The 18,845-nt window shown below is 37.6% G+C and overlaps 1 protein-coding gene across 1 annotated transcript in view; it reads left to right on the top strand.

Annotated features, from left to right (window-relative positions):
- PTER (phosphotriesterase related) overlaps positions 1-17,976 on the top strand; it is a 46,757-nt gene extending 28,781 nt beyond the window's left edge. Inside the window, 3 exon segments of the mRNA XM_036760518.1 lie at positions 3,709-3,814; positions 17,771-17,819; positions 17,821-17,976. Coding sequence (XP_036616413.1) covers positions 3,709-3,814; positions 17,771-17,819; positions 17,821-17,976 — 311 coding nt within the window.
- Positions 17,977-18,845: the final 869 nt, after the last annotated feature.

The raw sequence follows: 18,845 nt of genomic DNA on the forward strand, positions 1-18,845 counted from the left end.
AATTCCCACCTCATACCCATAAGCTTAGAAAATATGACTAAAAAAGAAAATGGAGAAATAGAGAAACAGAAAAAGAAAATGGAGAAAAAAATAATGGAAGGCTATGGGAAAAGAGGTACATTAATGCAGTGTTGGTAGACATGTGAACTGATTCAAAACCATTCTGGAAAGCAACTTGGAATTACACCCCCAGAGGTACTAAACTACATATCTTTTAACCCAGAAATACTGCTACCTAGTCTGTATCTCAAAGAAATAAAAGAAAGATGGGAAAGATCCACATGTATAAAAAGTTTTCTTTCAGTGTTTTTTGTGGTTGAAGAGAATTGGAAACTGAGGAAATGCCCAGCAACTGGGGAATAGCTATATAAGTTATGGTAGAAACAATGAAAGGAATAGTTCCAGAGAAGCCTGAGAAGACTTGTGTGAACTGATACAGAATAAAGTGAGCAGGACCATGAAAACAATTTACACAATAAAAATAGTGTAAAGACAAACAACTTTGAAAAATGGGAACTCTGATCAACAAAATAACCCAATACAGTTCCAGAGGCCTCACAATGAAACACGCGACCAAGTTCCTAATAGAGAGGTAAGGGACCCAGGGAGCAGATTGAGACATTGTTGTTTTTGGACATGGCCAATGTGGGAATTTGTTTTGCTTGACTCTACGTGTTTATAATAAGAGCTTTGTTTTTCTTCCTTTCTCAATGAGGGGGTTATAAAGAGGAACATAAGTGGGAGGGAGAAAAGGTAGGTCTTTACGGAAAAAGAAAATTCTTTTTAAAGACTCTTAGGTCCAGAGAGGTGAATTTATTTGCCCAGGGGTCTAGGCCAAGACTCAAAGCCACATCCTCTGATTCCAAATGCGGTGCTATTTCTATTATACCATGATGGCTACCTCTGAATCCTCTGTGTATGTATGTGTGTGTGTGTGTGTGTGTGTGTGTGTTTAAGCTAAATCCAAGACATATTATTTTAACTAGAATTTTTCTATCTGTTCCTCCTGGCTTTTGTTGGTAATATCAAGAAAAGAAAATTATTTTATGCATTTAGTTTGTATCTTGATGCTGTGCTGAATTGTTGTATTTTGGTTGATTTCGGGGGGTGAGGTTCTAAGTATATTGTCTACATGTGGCCCTAATTCAGTCTCCTTTCTATTAAAATTCGTTTGCTTAGTTTATTTTTCTTTCTTAGAGTTAGTATTGCTTATACCATGTCAAAATTTGGTCGCTCAGAGAAGTTCATCGGCATTGTACATCAATTTCATGACAACATGCTGGCCTGGGTTCTAGATAATGAACAATGCTCTTGTGCCTTCCCAGTTACTAATGGAGTGAAATAAGGCTGTGTGCTGGCTCCCATGCTTTTTAGCATGATGTTTTCAGCCATGTTGTCAAATGCTTTCAATGAGTATGAACACAGCATCAAGTTCAGCTACCGCACTGATGGTAAATTCTTCAACTTGAAAAGGCTACAAGCCAAGACCAAAGTAGAGGAGTGCTGGTGCATGAGTTTCTGTTTGCAGATGATTGCGCACTCAATGCAGCCTCTGAAGCTGAGATGCAGCAAAGTATGGATCACTTCTCTGCTGCTTGTGCTAATTTTGGCCTAACAATTAACATCAAGAAAACACAGGTGCTCCATCAGCCACCACCACACCATCCATATGTGGAACCATCAGTTACAGCAAATGGAGAAGTTTTGAATTCTGTGGATAAGTTCACTTACCTTGGTAGTATATTTTCCAGGGATGTACACATTGACAGTGAGGTTGCCAGAGCTAGCTCAGTGTTTGGGAGGCTCCAAAGGAAAGTATGGGAGAGAAGAGGTATTAGACTGATTACCAAACTGAAAGGTCTACAGAGCCATTGTGCTGACCTCATTGTTGTATGCTTGTGAAACCTGGACAGTCTACCAGCACCATGCCAGGAAACTGAATCACTTCCATTTGAATTGTCTTAGGAAGATACTAAAGATCATCTGGCAGGATAAGGTACCAGCCACATTTAGTCCTTTAATATTCAAAAGCAAATTTGTAAGTTTGTATTTCACTCAAATTTTTCCCTTCTCTATTCTTTTTTCTATCTAAACTATTTCCTATTCCTCCTTCATGTGCTTTGCCCATAATTATTCTCTCTTTGTTCAACAAATATTTATTAAGTGCATACTATGTGTAAGATACTCTGCTAGATTCTGGGAATACAAATTAAAAAACAAATTAGTCCCTGTTGTCAAGAATATTATATTCTACTAGATAATACAGCATTTAAATAGACAAATAAATACAAGTCAGTTTTAGCAAGGAAAGAGAACTGACATCTAAAGGGAATCAAAAGAGGCTTTCTGTAAGAGGCGTCATTTGAGTTGAAAAGTGAAGGAATTGAAGGATTCTAAAAGGTATAGGTGAGGGAAAATACATTGCAAGTACAGGTGACGTAGTATGCAAAGAGGAAAAATATCAAAAGATGAATAGCTGACACGATTGATAATATTAAAAGGCAAAAGCAGCTAAAAGCAATTCAGAACAAGACAAAATGTTTTGAACATTATAATAAACATGTAGCATCCTGTGTTTCCCACTTTGATAGAAAAAAGAGTAATTTGGGGGGTTGAGTTTTTATTATGTTTATCGGTAAGTCTTTTTATCTATAGCCATGCCTTCTATATTTCTGACTCACAAGTTACAGGCTACTCAGCTATCTTCATCTAGATCAAATCTGCTGATGGTGGGTGTCCCCCAAGGCTTGTTCCCAGCCCTCTTCCCTTCTCCCTCTATTCTATTCCACTTAGTGATCTCATCAGCTCCCATGGATCCTATTATCATCTCTGTGCTCCTTCTCAGATTTGCTTATTCAGCCCTAACATCTCTCCTAACTTCCACATTCACATCTCCAACTGCCTTTGGACACTGAGAACTGAATGTCCCATCAATATCTTAAACTAAACATGCCCAGAACTGAATTCATTATCTGCAATTCTGTAATTGTTGAGGGTGTGAACATCTTCCCACTCACCCAGGCTCACAACCTTGATTTCCTCTTCAACTCTTCGTCCTTTCTCACCCTCCAATATCCAATATATTTCCAAGTTCTTTGCAGGCTACTTTGGCAACATATCTTATAAACTCTAGTCTCACTCCTACCTTTCCAGTCTTCTCATTCCTTCCTCACCCTCACTTACTCTGTGATCCATCAACACTGACTTCCTTATTGTCCCTGTCACAAGACACTCCAACTCCCAATTCCATAAATTTTCATTGACTGAATCCATGCCTGGAATTCTCTCTCTCTTTCCATCTGCTTCCTGGGTTCACTGGATTCCTTCAAATTCCCCATTAAAATCTCACTTTATACAGAAAGTCTTTCCGAATCCCCCTTAATTCTAATGCCTTCCCTCTGTTGATTTTCTCCAATTTATCCTAGATGTAGCTTGTTTGTACCTAGTTGTTTTCATATCATCTTCCCCATTAAATTGTGAGCTCCTTGAGAGCAGAGACTGGTTTTTGCCTTTCTTTGTATCCTCAGTATGTTGCACAGCGCCTAGAACATAGTAGATGTTTAATAAATGTTTGTTGACTGACTATATCCTGAAATTTTTAATGGGTATAGTTGCTTATAGAATTTTTGAAACCTCTTATATATAAAAGTCTTGATAATAGTATTTCTGTCTCATTACCTTTAGGACTATATTTGATTTTTTTGAAAGAGCTATTAGAATTTACCCAACTTGGATGTTGCTTAGAGTATGATCTCTTTGGTACAGTCCTGCTCTACTACCAACTGCACCCAGAAATTGACATGCTGGATGACAAGTGAATAAGAAGGCAAATAAAATATAATTGGTTACTACTATCTCATTTGCTAAGCTCTTTTAATATTACATCTATCTAATTATGGGATCCAGGTTCATCAAAGAATAGGCACACTGAACCACTGACTTTGAGAGAAGGACAATTTTGCTAGTGCTTTATAAGAGAGGTAGTATGTTATCGTGAATTGGAGACAGGAAGACTAGTTCAAATCTTGCCTCTGGAACATACAAGCTGTGTAACTGGGGACAAGTTACTTAACTGCTCATTGACACCAGTCAACTCACTAAGCCTACAAGTTATAGAAGAGTTACTTACTTGCATTGGTGGATGGAGATTTTATACTGAGAGTTTCCCATGCCAATGAAATCACAAGTTTAGACCCCCCTCTCTCAAAATTGTTGCTTAAAATTTATCTAAACTTATAGCATTTCCAAGTTAAATAATTTACCATTATTGCAGGAGCTGACCTTGACGCTGTTTTCATCCTCACTGAAGGCGTCTGACAACATTGCTGAAAACATCATGCTAAATAGCATGGGAGCAAGCACTCAAACCTGTTTCACTGCATTGGTAACTGGAAAAGCACTAAAGCATTGTCTATTATCCAGAACCTGTGCAAGCAATGCCATCATGAGTATAATATGGGTGAATTTCTCTGGGCAACCAAATTTCACCATGATCTTCCACAAGCCCTCACAACTGACAGTATCAAAGGCCTTGGTCAGATCAAAAAATGTTGTGTACATACCTCTGTTCCACTCCTGACATTTCTCTTGGAATTATCAAAGAACAAACACCATATTTACAGTTCCTCAGCCCTTTCTGAAGCCACACTGGCTTTTAGGTAGATAACCATCTTACAGGTGAAGGATTGGCCAATTAAGGAGGACTCGGTCAAGAATCTTGCCAGCAATGACTAAGAGAGAGACCTCCCCACCACCACCAGCTTTGATAGTCATAAAACAATCTATTTCCTTTTCCTTTATAGAAATGGACAATAGAGGCATCCTTGATCTCCTGGGGGCAATAACCTCCTCTTGCCATATAACCTGGAAGATTTCAGCTTTTATATGAGCAGTGGACCCCCTGCCTTGTAGATCTCTGCTGGAATGGAATCAACAGTAGGCACTTTGCCACATGAGAAGAGCCTAATTGCATTAAAAACTTGCTTTTGGAGAGGATTCTGGGAAGATGGTGGAGTAGGACAGAAAATACTGGGCTTTCCAAATTTCCCCCACAAACAAGACAAAACATCATCCCAAAGTGAACTTAGAGTGACAGAAATAATTAAAAGTCATCTTCCTAAGACAACTTAAGAGGACTTAGGAAAGATCTGACCTCCAGGGGCAGAGGTTTGTCCCAGTGGAAGTGCAGATACCTCCAGGTAACTCTGCTGAATCAACAAACAAACCCTGGGGGCAGCCTCAGCTTTAGGAACTCTCACTTCATGGTATGGGGGCTGGGCAGCTAAGTGGGGGAAAATTGAAGGACTCTCTGCTGTCACAGGATGCTGGACTCAGTTGTGCTCACCAGACACAGTCCTAGGCTGCAGCTATGGGTGAGGACGAGCGAGCACACACTTCGTGAGTGTGGTAGCAGAAGGGACCCTGCTGGCTGTGGGCACTTGCAGAAGAGAAGAGTCCCTGGTTTTGGTTCTAGGGCAGATAGGAGAGCTGAAGTTTGCAGCCCCAGGAGGCACTGCAGGGAGCAAGAGCATTTGTGGTGACATCATGACTGGGGAACCTAGCTATGGCTCAGGGGCAGAGAAGAGTACCCAAAGTAGGTCCTCAGACAGTGCTTAGAAAACAATAGCACCAAAATACTTGAAGCCTGAGGCATCACTCCCCACAACCTGGACTACAACCTGACTGTGATAAGATGCTGCTAAATAATACTGATAATGATAATGATAATGAGTAAGCAAAGGAGAAAGAACCTGACCATAGATAGCTACTATGGGGAAAGAGAAGATCTGGGTTCATACTCAGAAAATACTGAATTTTAAAAAGTTACTTCTACCTTGAGGGGCTTAAAAAATCAAATAAGAGAGGTCGAGGAAAAACAAGGAAAAAATAAGAGCAATCCGAGAAATTCAAGACTATTGGAAAAAGAGATCAAAAAACTTAAGGAAGAAAATATAATTGGGCAAGGAAAAGCTAATAATGTTAGAAAACACCAAGAAATAATAAAAACAAAATCAGAAGAATGAAAAAATAGAAGTGAATGTAAAACCTGTCATTAGAAAAACAACTGTTGTAAAGAATACATTGAGGAGAGGCAATATAAGACTACCTGAAAGTTATGGTTTTTTAAAAAGAATCTAGAACAAGAAATCATTAAGGAAAATTGCCATAAGTTCTAGAATGAGAGTGAAATAGAAATAGAAAAAAAAATCCCACCAATCACACCTCAAAAAGATCCCAAGATGAAAACTCACAAGAACATCATAGCCAAGTATTGAAGCTCCCAGGTTGAAGAAAAAGTGTTACAAGCAATAAAGGGGGAAAAACAATTTAAATACTGTAGAACTACAGTCAGGATAACTTAAGATCTAGCAGCTTCTGCGTTAAAAAAATGAAGGGCCTGAAACATTAGAGTTTGAAGAGCAAAGAAACTGGGTTTGAAACCAAGAATAACTTACCCAGCAAAGCTGAGTGCAATCCTGAATGAAAAGAAATGGATATTTAATGAATTGAAAGATTTTCAGGTATTTGTGACAAAAAGATGAGAACTCAATGGAGAATTCAACATATAAGACCCAGGAGAAACATAAAGAAAACATTAAAGACCAATTATAAGGGACTCAGTAAAGGTCAAATTGTTTACTTCTTATATAGGAAAATGTTATCTATTTTCGTAAGAATGTTATCATGCTTTGGGTAGTTTGAAAGAGCATACATAAATAGAAGGCTTGGGATTGAGTTGAGTATGGAAGGATGATTCTAAAAAATTAAATTGGGTAGGGAGAGGTAAAATGGAGCAGTTATCTCATACAAACAAAGTATGAATGGAAGAACTGTTGGAGTGGAAGTAGGTAGGGGTAGAGGGCTAGGAGTGCTGGAACTTTATTCTCATCATAACTGGGTTTAAGAGGCAATAATATATACATCTAGAAGGGTATAAAAGGCTTCTAAATGGGAAAAGATAAGGGAGGGACTTTTAGAAGGAGGTACATATCAAAAAGTAGGAGATTGGGGGAGAAGATAAAGGAAGGATACTTAGAGGGATGGGTAGATTAAGGAATAGCAAGGTAAGGAGAGAGGACAAGGAAGTGATTCTTTAAAAGGGTGCAGATTAGGAAAGTAGTACAGACATGTGAGGAGGATTAGGATAAAAAGAGAGGGTAAGAAGTATAATAGAGAGGAAAAATAGGATGGAGGGAAATACACAACTAGTAATTATAACTTTGAGTGTGAATAGGATGAGCTCACCCATAAGATGGAAACAGCAGAATGGATTAAAAATCAGAACCAAAAAATTTGTTGTTTACAAGAAATACATTTAAACATGAGAGATATATATATAGAGAGTTAAAATAAAGGAGTGGAGTAGAATTTATTATGCTTTAGCTGAGATTTAAAAAAAAACAGGGGTAGCATTCACTATCTTAGACAAAGCGAAAGCTAAAATAAATTTAATTAAGGGAGACAGACAAGTAAACTACATTATAATAAAAGGTACCATAGAAAATGAAACAACATCAATATGAAACCTATGTGCACCAAATTCTATTGCATCTAAATTTTTAAATGAAAAGTTAAATGAATTATAGGTGGAAAGTGATAGTAATAATATAACAGTAAGGGACTTCTAATCTTCCCCTCTCAGAATTAGATAAATCTGACCAAAAAATAAATAAGAAATAAGTTAAGGAGGTGAACAGAATCTGAGATAAGCTAGATATGATAACTATCTGGAGAGAATTGAATGGCAACACACATTTTCCTCAGCAGTACATGGCACCTTTACAAAAATTGACCATGTATTAAGGCATAAAAACTTTATAATTAAATGCCAAAGAGCAAAAATATTAAATGTATCCTTTTCAGATCACAATGCAATGAAAATTATATTCAATAAGGGACCATGGAAATACAGATTAAAAATTAATTGGAGACTAAACAACCTAATCTTAAAGAATGAATGGGCTAAAGGACAAATTATAGAAACAATTAATAATTTAATTAAGGAGGATGACAATAATAAGACAACATATCAAACCCTATGGGATGCCACAAAATCAGAAATCAGAGGAAATTGTATATTGCTAAATGATTATATCAATAGAATAGAGAAAGAGCAGACCAGTAAACTGGATATGCAATTTTTTTAAAAAGCTAGAAAAAGAACAAATTAAACATCCCCTCTATGCCAAATTGGACACCTTAAAAATTAAAAATGAGGTTAACAAAATTGAGTGTAAGAAAATCACTGAATTAATTAATGAAACTAGGAGTTCGCTTTATAAAAAAAAATAGTAAACATTAGTTAATATGATTTTTTAAAGAGAGAATACCAAATCACTACTATTAAAAATGAAAAGGGTGAATATACCACTGATGAAGATGAAATCAAAGCAATAAGGAGTTATTTTGCCAATTATATGCCAATAAACTTAACAATTTAAGTTAATTGGAAGAATATTTACAAAAATGCAAACTGCCTAGATTAACATAAGAGGAAATAAAATATCTGAATAAACCTATGTTAGAAAAAGAAATTGAACAGGCCATAAATGAGCTTCCTAAGAAAAAAGCATCAGAACCAGATGTATTTGCGAGTAAATTCTACCAAATATTTAAAGATGAACTAATTCCAATATTAAATAATTTGGAATAATAGGCAAAGAAGGAATCCTACCAAATTCCTTTTGTGAAGCAGATATGGTACTGATACCTAAACCAGGAAGGGCAACAACAGAAAAAGAAAATTATAGACCAATTTCATTAATGAATATTGGTGCAAAAATCCTAAGTAAAATAAATACTACCTAGGAGACTACAACCGTATATTACAAAGATTGCACATTGTGACCAAGTGGGATTTATACCAGGAATGCAGGGATGGTTTAAAATAAAGAACACTGTTGACATGATTGATTATGTTAATAACAAAAGTAACAAAAATCGTGTTGTTATATCAATAGATATAGAAAAGGTTTTTAATAAAATACAACACTCATTTCTATTTTAAAGAAAGTACTTGAAAGCATATATACAAAGAGATTTTTCCTTAAAGCTATAAGAAGCAACTTATCCCTCTTTATCCCATTCCCATTAATCTAGACACTCTTCTATACCCCCCTTATCCTATTCCCATCCTTCTATACCCCCTTTATTCTATTTCTTCATCCTCTTATTTCTTTATAAATTTAGAAGACTTGTATTCCCTTCTAAATGTATATGTTGTTCTCTCTTCAACCCAGATATGATGTGAGTAGGGTTCCCTCTAAAAATCTCTCCCTTATCTTCTCCCCACTCCCTATCCCCTTGGCCTTTTATTTCTTTCTGAATTTAGAAGACTTTTATACCCTTCAAAATATGTATGTATTGTTCCCTCTTTAACCCATTTCTGGTGAGAGTAGGGTTCTAGAACTACCAGCCCTCCTCCCCTATCTAATTCCTCTGTGTCAGCTCTTCCTCACACTCATTTGTATAAGATAATTACTCTTTTTACCTTTTCCTAGATGGTATCACTTTTTAGAATCACATCATACTAAGCTCTACCCCAATTTTTCTTTTGAACTACCCAATTACTAATTACAATCTTAAACATATAGTTTACACTTCCTAGTACAAAAAGTAAACGGTCTGTCCTTGTTGAGTCCCTTGCAATTAGTCTTTGATGTTTACTTTGTATTTCTTTTGGATCTATGTCAAATTTTCTATTGAGTTTAGGTCTTTCTGCTATAAAATCCTGAAAGTCTGGCAATTCATTGAATGTCCTTTTGTCTCATTCAGGATTATGCTAAAATTTGCTGGGTATGACATTTTTGGTCACAACCCCAGTTGTTTTGCTCTTTGATATATAGTGCTTTAGACATGTGGTCACTTAGTGTAGCCACTGGTAGGCCTTGTATAATTTTAATTGTGCTGCTATATTTGAATTGTTTTTCTCTTGTTTCTCATAATATTTTCTCCTTAAGCTGGGGGTTTTGGACTTTAGCCATGATATTCCTGTAGATTTTCCTCAGAGGATCTCTTTCAGGTGATAACTGGTAGGTTTTTTTTTCTATTTCTTCTTGCCCTTTTTGTTCTAATACTTCAGGACAATTTTCTTTAATTATTTCTTGTATTATTGTATCAAAATTTTTTTATATTGTAGCTTTCAGGTAGTCCAATTATTCTTATGTTTTCTCTTCTTCATCTGTTCTTCAGATCAGTTGTTTTTCTTACGAGATGTTTCATATTCTCTTCTATTTTTTAATTCTTTATGTTTTGTTTATTATTTGTTGGTTTCTTATAACTTCACTGGCATCCCCTTACCCAGTTCTAATTTTCAAGGAGTCATTTTCTTCCTTAAGATTCTGGATCTCCTTTTCCAGTTGATTAACTTTCTTTTAACAATCTTCTTGGTTTTTCCTGGGTTGCTCTTATTTTTTAAAATTTTTCCTCAATTTCTCTCATTTGATTTTTAAAGTATTTTTTAGGTTCTCCTACAAATTCTTTTTGGCCAGGTGACCACTTGATGTTTTTGCTCTTTGGGGTTGGAGAGGCTTTTGTTTTGCTTCAATATCCTCCTTTGAAGATGATTCCTGGTCTTCTCCATTCCCATAGTCATTTTCTATAGTTGGGTTCTTTTTCCTTTGCCTGCTCATTTTTTTTGTAGCAGCTTATTATTGTAATCGCTTCTAATTCTGGGGTATGGGTGATGGTGCCTCTGGCCTCATATCCTCCTTCAGTTCTCCCCTCTGGCCTGGAACAGAAACCAAGAACTCTATCCTCCTGTAAGTGTCCATAGCCAGTGGGTGTCCCTGCCCTGCTGTTTCTGTACTCACTGGGTGTGTGCTGATTCCTTCTTGCCCAGGGCTGTGTCTGGCAGCACAACTTGGCCTGGCATCCCCTATCAGCAGAGGTTCCCTCAATCTTCCCCTGCTCAGATACCTGACTCCCCACACTGTCCAGGAAATGAAAATTCCTGTGGCTGGAGCCAAGGCTTGCTCCCAAACCAGCTAGCCTCAGGGCTTGCCGCTTGTTGTTTCAGTGGAACTGGCCTGAAGGTGTTTTACACTTCACCAGTTTTCTTCCAATGTTCTCCAGTTGTCCCAAGAGGACTACTGTTCTGCCCCAACTCTTATTTATTTTTACCTACTCTACATTTGCCCTGAGGCATTATTTTGTCTTATTTGTGGGGGGAAATCTGGGGAGCTTGGAATTTTCTGACCTACTCTGCCATCTTCCCAAAATCCTCTCCAGACAGTTTTCCAATGAAGAAATCAAAACTATATATAGTCTGATGGAAAAACTGCTTTAAATCACTATTAATTAGAGAAATGCAAATTTAAATAGCTTTAAGGTATCATTTTATACCTATCAGATTGACTAAAATGATAGAAGGAAAAAGTGACAAATGTTAGAGGGGATGTGAAAAAATTGGGACACTAATTCACTATTGGTGGAACAGTGAACTGATCCAACCACTTAGGAGCACACTCTGGAATTATGCCCAAAGAGTCATAAAACTGTATATACATTCTGACCTAGCAATACCACTGTTAGGTTTGTTTCCCAAGGGAATTAGGGGAAAAGGAAAAGAACTTATATGTTCTAAAATATTAATAGCAGCTCTCTTTGTAGTGGCAAAGAACTGGAAATTGAGGGGCTGCCCATCAACTGGGGAGTGGCTGAACAAGTTACGGTATATGATTGTGATGGAACACTACCGTGCTATAAGAAATGGTGAGCTGGTTTATTTTAGAAAAACATAAAAAGACTTGCATGAAATAACAAAAAGCAAAATGAACAAAACCAAGAGAACAGACTACACGGTAACAACAATATTGTTTTAAAGAACAACTTAGAAGAACTTAGAACAACTAAGTCATTTTAAGTATTATAAATGGTCAAATAAACTGCAAAGGACATATGAAGGAAGATGCTATCCATATCCAGAGAAAGAACTCTTAAATAGAAGCACATATAGTATAGTTTTATATATATACATATATACATATACATATATATATATACACACATATATACAAACACACACACATACACACACCCGTAGGTGTGTGTGTGTATATTGTGTCTAATGGTAGCCTTCTCTAGGGTAGGGTGAAGAGAGAAGGAGAAAAAAATAAAAAGTTCACAACAGAGAACAAATGAAAACTTAGAAGAAAGCACAGAAAAGCAGGGCAGCTTTGAAAATGATGTGTGGTACCCATTACATAGTTTTTTTTATAAAAAAGTAAACAGTGTGAAATGGAAATTTATCTCTCCAGGATCATATCCTTATCACTGATCAGTATGGCTCCATCAGTGCTGATGGTTGAGATACATCAAAAGTCTTTGGTCCATAAATAGTCTTCAAGGCATCACAAAAGTGCTTTGGATTGTTACTGTCAGAGTAAAACTGAATTTCATCAGACTTCTTACTGAGCCAAGAATCTCGCATCTCTCTTTGTATTGGTAACCCTAGCACCTAACACAGACCCTGGCACATAGACATTACCTTGTTGATTGATCAATAGGAAGAACTTCCCATGACCATGCTGGAGAAAGAAATCAAAATGGATCTTCCTCTCTTGGTTCATCCAAATGGCACTTCTAATCTTTACCACTAAGATTGAACTAGACTGGTTTATCTTTTTTCTGGGATAAACTCAGCATCATAATTCACCATGAGATAACCTTTTAGTGCTTCATTAAGAGCATTCACCAAGATGAGATACAATTTAGAAGACAGTACAAAACCCTTCTTCCAAACATTTTCCAAAAAGCAATAAAAAGCAAGTCAAGTCATGTCAAGCCAAGTCAACAAGCTCTTATGAAGCATTTGCTTTGTGCCAGGCACAAAGCTAGTGAAGGGCTTTAAAAACCAAACAGATGATTTTATATCTGATGCTGAAGGTAATAGGGAGCCATTGAAGTTTACCGAATAGAAGGAGAGACATATTCAAACCAAAGTTTTAGGAAGTTCACTTCAATGGCCTGGATTGATGACAGACTTGAGGCTGGGAGACCAACCAGCAAACTGTTGTAATAATCCAGGGCTGAGGTGATGAGGGCCTGTATCATGGTGGTGGCAGCATCAAAAAAGCAAAGAAGGCATATAAGAGAGACATTACAAAGGAGAGCACTAGGCAACATATCTGCTATGGGGAGGTGAGAGATAATAAGGAGCTGAGGATCATGCCTCATTAACTAGCAGGAGGATGACGTTGCAAACTCGTATATTCCCAGTCTGACCTTAAAAGAAACTACTTACATGTTTTCAAGCCTAGCACAGGGGTGAATAGAGACCTAGTTCTTGTTAACGTTCTCAGCATGAAAAGGAAAAGAGAGTGGGTGGGTCTTGGACCAAAGCCTTTTTATATTTCTGCCTTAAATGCAGAGACAAAAAAAGATGAGGCTATAAAGTATGTGTGTTGGTTGGCAATTGGAATATCTTATAAGATGAGAGATTTAGAGGCCATTTAATCAAAATGTCATTTTATGGCTGAGGAAACTGAGGTTCTGAGAGTTAAGTGACTTGACAGAGGTTACGAGGTAGTGAATGACAGCCATGATTTGAACACAGTTCTTCTGATTCTGAATCCCATTCTTTCCAGTGTGCCACAGTGCTTCCTATGGAAAAAAAAATTATCATTTCCATGAGTCTACTCACTCAATGTTGCTCTTGTTCCATTTAGACCACTCAGATCTGGAAGCATTAAAGTCTTTTTCTTTAGGGCATTGGAACATGGGGGGACTACAGCTGGGCTGAATTATTAACTTGGGTCATGGCTCTTTCTGTTGAAAGCAGACAACAAACTGATTTAAGCTTAATTTTTTCCACAGTCTGTTCAGTTTATATTTTGTAGTTATGAACTAACAAGTCTAGATCAACCCCTTCCTAATGTCATAGCAAAAATTAGGTTTGCCTAACAAAGAAAATATTTTCTTTGCCTTGGCTAGTGAAATTAATTGTATAAAATAGCAAATTAACTGTCTCACTTAACTTTGTTTGTGTTGGGTTGTTTCTGCTGGTTGGTTTTTAATTGATGACTCTTCAAATCAGTCAAATCTATCAGACTGTTAATTGACTGCCTTAGTCATTTTACCAATGTGTTTAGGAAAGGTGAACATTTTATTTCTACAAGCATTCCCTTCAAATATTCTAAAGCCTTGAATACTTTGGTCCAGGATGTGAGTAGCCTAAGATTGTCAGTATTGTGAGTGATACGTAAGTTGAGCTGGACATTGATTTTCAGAATGATTAATTTCTTGCCAACTAGCTTCCCTTCTCCCAAAACCTATTTGTAGTAGTGAATATTGTCTTTATCCTTGAGCCTTTAAGGAAGCACCCTCAAAGCTCCCAGTATGGATAGGAGGTGATTCCTAGAGGGAATCCATCTGGAGGTATCAGGAAATGAGCCAGAGTTCTTCATGATTCCTTTTCTAAGCCAATGGGTTCAAGACATTAAACTTGGTAAAAAAAAAAAAATTGATGCTAAGAAGTTAAGGAAACTGACTCAAATGTACCTGGGATGCAAGAAAATCACCCCCACATCTTTTGAGGAATTCATCTTTTCCCCATTATATTTACTAAAATTGAAGCCCTGCTTTGGGCTGCCCTATCCAATTGGGGCTCTTGGTGAAATCATTAGAATGACTTATTTTGGCATGTTAACCCGTGTCCATTATACAACTCCCTTTTATCCTGCCATTTTCAGTCCCTTGGGTTCCTGATTTCCATCACTAATCCACAGTTATTAGTTAGGTCCAAACTAATTTTAAAGCCTGGGCACCAGTGGACTTGGACTCTGGTTTTCATCACCAGAAATGTGCTATGCCTAACACCTGTTTTCAATCTTATGCTCCATTTCTCAAATCTTATTATATCACTGGCTTTTCACACTTGGAGTCTCTCTCTAATATTTGTTTGCAAATTACTAACTAATTTGTCTCTCTATAATTACTGTAATTTTTTTTAGCCTCATCTGTAGTAGTCCCTCCCTCCTGGTGGCATCTCTGCCAGGCCTGTTCATTCCACAAAATGGCCTAGCGTGGGGGAAGTTCTTTTCTATGTGACAAAAGACCTGGCTGCTGCCTTCAGTTGCCAAAGCGTTGTTCTAGGAAGACTGCACTGGTACCTTTCTTATGGAAGTATCATGTGAGATTAGCAGCCTCAAGAATCTTGACTTAATAATATCTGACTGAGTACAAATTGAGCCCTGCATCTATTTAGAAAAATACCTCACCTTACATGAGATATTTCCATATTCTCTTTTACTTCACAATTTTGTTATTTCCGTAGCTTTTCTGTACTTTCAAGGAGTGACCCAAGGAGTCACTTTGCCGTCATTAACTAGCCTTGTAACAGCCTTGTCTAGTAAAAGGGTATTATTTTCCCCATTTCACAGATAACAGAAAAGCAATGTCAAAAGAAGGAGGAGCCCCAAAAAGCCTGAGGCAGAAAAAGAATAGGGCCATCCCAATTCTTTATTTACTGAAGTTAGTTAGTTATACTGACACTCTGGCCATCAAATGGAGCTATACTTATGTATGTTAGTATATCAATAAAGTAAATACCTCCAATTTAGTTTGGCATGAGAATTTCTTCCACTGATATGAATTGTGTATATGTGTATATGGATTTGGAGAGAGAGAGAGAGAGAGAGAGAGAGAGAGAGAGAGAGAGAGAGAGAGGGAGGGAGAGAGAGAGAGAGAGAGAGAAGGAGAGAGAGAGAGAGAGAGAGAGGGGAGAGAGAGGGAGAGGGGAGAGAGAGAGGGAGAGAGAGAGAGACAGAGAGAGACAGAGAGAGAGAGAGGGAGAGAGAGAGAGAGAGAGAGAGAGAGAGAGAGAGAGAGGGAAGGAGAGAGAAAGGAAGAGAGAGAGGGAGAGAGAGAGGGAGAAAGAGGTAGAGAGAGAGGGAGAGGGACAGAGGGAGAGAGAGAGAGAGAGAGGGAGAGTGAGAGCGAGGGAGAGAGACAGAGAGAGAGAGAGAGAGAGAGAGGGGGGGGAGGGAGAGAGAGAGAGAGAGAGAGAGAGAGAGAGAGAGAGAGAGAGGAGAGAGAGAGAGAGAGAGAGAGAGAGAGAGAGAGAGAGAGAGAGGGAGAGAGAGGGAGAGAGAGGGAGAGAAGTTCTCTTTTTTCATAAATTCTCCAGACAGATAAATCCCCTTAAAGGGTATTCTCCCTAGAACTTCTGGAAGACTAAGCTACTTGGGAAAGGGTTTCAACAGGTTAACTAAGACATATATAAGTAATATTTCACTGTGCATTACAAAGAAAAGGAAGCTGAACTTGGAGCCAGGGGTTCTGGGTTCAAATTTCAGGTCCACCACTTACTATCTTTATGACCTTGGACTAGTCACTTAACCTCTGTGGGTCTCAGTTTTCTCATCTGCAAATGAGGGAGTTGGATTAGATGACCTCTAAGGTCTTGTCTAGCTATAGACCTATGATCCTATGATAAATTCTTTGGATATATGCCTTGTCAATCACTTGCTAGGCACGGCTTCCAGGTTTTCTTAGAGTATCTGGGATTAGCCTAAACGTTTGCTTGGCCTGCTGGTGAAGAATTTGACCTACAATTGCAAATTTATCTTTTAAACCACATTCCCAAAGTTCACAGATCATATCTTTTTGAATTGCTGGTAATGGTGGTCCATACCTGATTTTGTACCAGAGTGTACCAGAGTGGTCCATACCTGATTTTGCACCAGCCAAAGCTGAGGGCATTGAGGGATCATTTGAAAACTTAACCCTGAAGTAGTCACTAGTCGTCTATTGTTCACTTCTGCTATCCAGACAAAGTATTCCTCCAAATCTCCATTGTCTCCAAATTGATATCTTTTGGCATCAAATACACTCTTTCAGCCATGGCAGGGATTGTTCAACTCCAGTCACTGTCACTCAGCAGTTTTCTGAGGTTAACCCATTCAGAAAGTGGCAATCCTAATAAGCAGACTGGAGAGAATCTCTCAGATCATTTTCAGAGCTGGATGGTTGGGAAGCTATTGTTCATTCATCCATCTATAAAATATTAAGAAACCTATTAATTATTTCAAAAATCTTGTTGAGGCAGAGGGAAGATATCATAAATTTTTCTGGGCCAATTTAGCCCGACCCCCAAAGACTACCACTAAATCAGAATTCTCATCGACTTCAAAGATTGTTCAATACTCAGGCTCCCCGTGCACACTAGGGAAAGATAGATCTGCCCTCCATTTTTAAAGCTACTAATTTGCCTGTCCTGTTTACTTTAAAGCTTTCTCATAAAGCTACCCAATTTTTGCTTTAATAAACATTTCTCTTGTTTCTTTATCTGAGGCATGAACGGTCTGGTCCTCTAGACCTCTTAACATGCATTGATTTTAAATGCAGAAGAAAGATCGAGGGAACAGAGAGATCGCTGAAATTTGGGAAGGAGCAGACCTTGGAGAGAGGTGACCTGAATGTAAAGCCAGATCACAGTATCACTGGTGGTATGCTTAAGTGGTCACTCAAGACAGCATCACCTATCAGAGGCAACCCCTCAGGCAGGTTTCGGGACATTATGCCATAAATAGCTGAGGCAAGAGTGATCGATTTATGTGCCCTGAATCCAGATGTTGTCTCTACCAGAATTCAGCAATATCATCCTCACTGCAAAATATTTATTAAAGGTCTCTTACTACACATGCAATGACAAGTAGGCACTATCTTTTACCATAAGCAAAATAAGATTCATGAATAAAAATAGTTATAAAGCAGTCAAAAAATATAAAATGCTAGACAAATGCCAAGTAATATGTTAACATTTTTGCAGGGTGCTGGTGGATGAAAGCTATGAAGACAAACTTCTGGGTGCTCATGACCGTACATACTAAACGTCAGTTGATGAAATATGGAGGTCATGGCTACTCACATACTCTCACTGATGTAATTCCTAAGATGTTAATTAGAGGCATATCTGAGTATGCAATTGAGAAGATACTAGTAGAGAACCCTAAATGATGGCTAACTTTCAAATAGTAAAATCATTTCTGAATCTTGCACATGAAACTGACAGAGAAAATCCAACTATTTGAAACCAATCCAGTTTGGAGGGGAGGAGGGGCTGGGAGGGGGTTGAGGACTGGGGTAAACTTGTGGGAGATTATTCAGATCCCCTCAGGGCTAATAGTCTTTCTTTTTATTAGAATAATGAGAGGTTTGCCTTATCTCTGAATCTGGCTACCTCTAATACCAGTGTTCCTTATTTTAAAAAAAAATTGAGAAATACCTGTTCCCAAACGGTGATTTTAATCCTATACTTACCCAATAATTGGACTCTTTTGAAGATTCATCAGCTGCACTACTTGAGAAAATTTAAACTATTTCCAGTTAAATCACCCCCCTCTGGAGCAATTTGAGGTTTCCTGTAATATTGATGATCCTACTAATTATCCTGCTGTTCTTTAATTAATGCTTAATGAATAATATGGCACTTTAAAGTAGCTTCTGTAGCAACTGAACTTGAGATTTTAAGTTTTTTCTTCAAAAGATATTGTCACATGGCTACCAATTCACAAATGCCTTAGAATATTTTTAAATGAAATATCCAATGTATTTTCTCTCTCTCTCTCTCTCTCTCTCTCTCTCTCTCTCTCTCTCTCTCTCTCTCTTACACATATACAAACAATAAAAGCAGGTCCCTCTCCTATCTACATTCAGAGATCCATATCTGTTTTGTTCTAAATTTTGTTCTCATGCTTTCATGGGTGAACATGAACTACCATGGACACTCGCTCTGAATTATAAAAATGTAATAATAAAAGTTGAAATATATTACATAATATAGTTTAATGAATCATCATTGTTACATGTATAACAAAGGCCACAATTTAATTGGTTTGTAAGAT

The sequence above is a fragment of the Trichosurus vulpecula genome, chromosome 5 (genome assembly GCF_011100635.1).
Source record: "Trichosurus vulpecula isolate mTriVul1 chromosome 5, mTriVul1.pri, whole genome shotgun sequence".
Taxonomy (NCBI): domain Eukaryota; kingdom Metazoa; phylum Chordata; class Mammalia; order Diprotodontia; family Phalangeridae; genus Trichosurus; species Trichosurus vulpecula.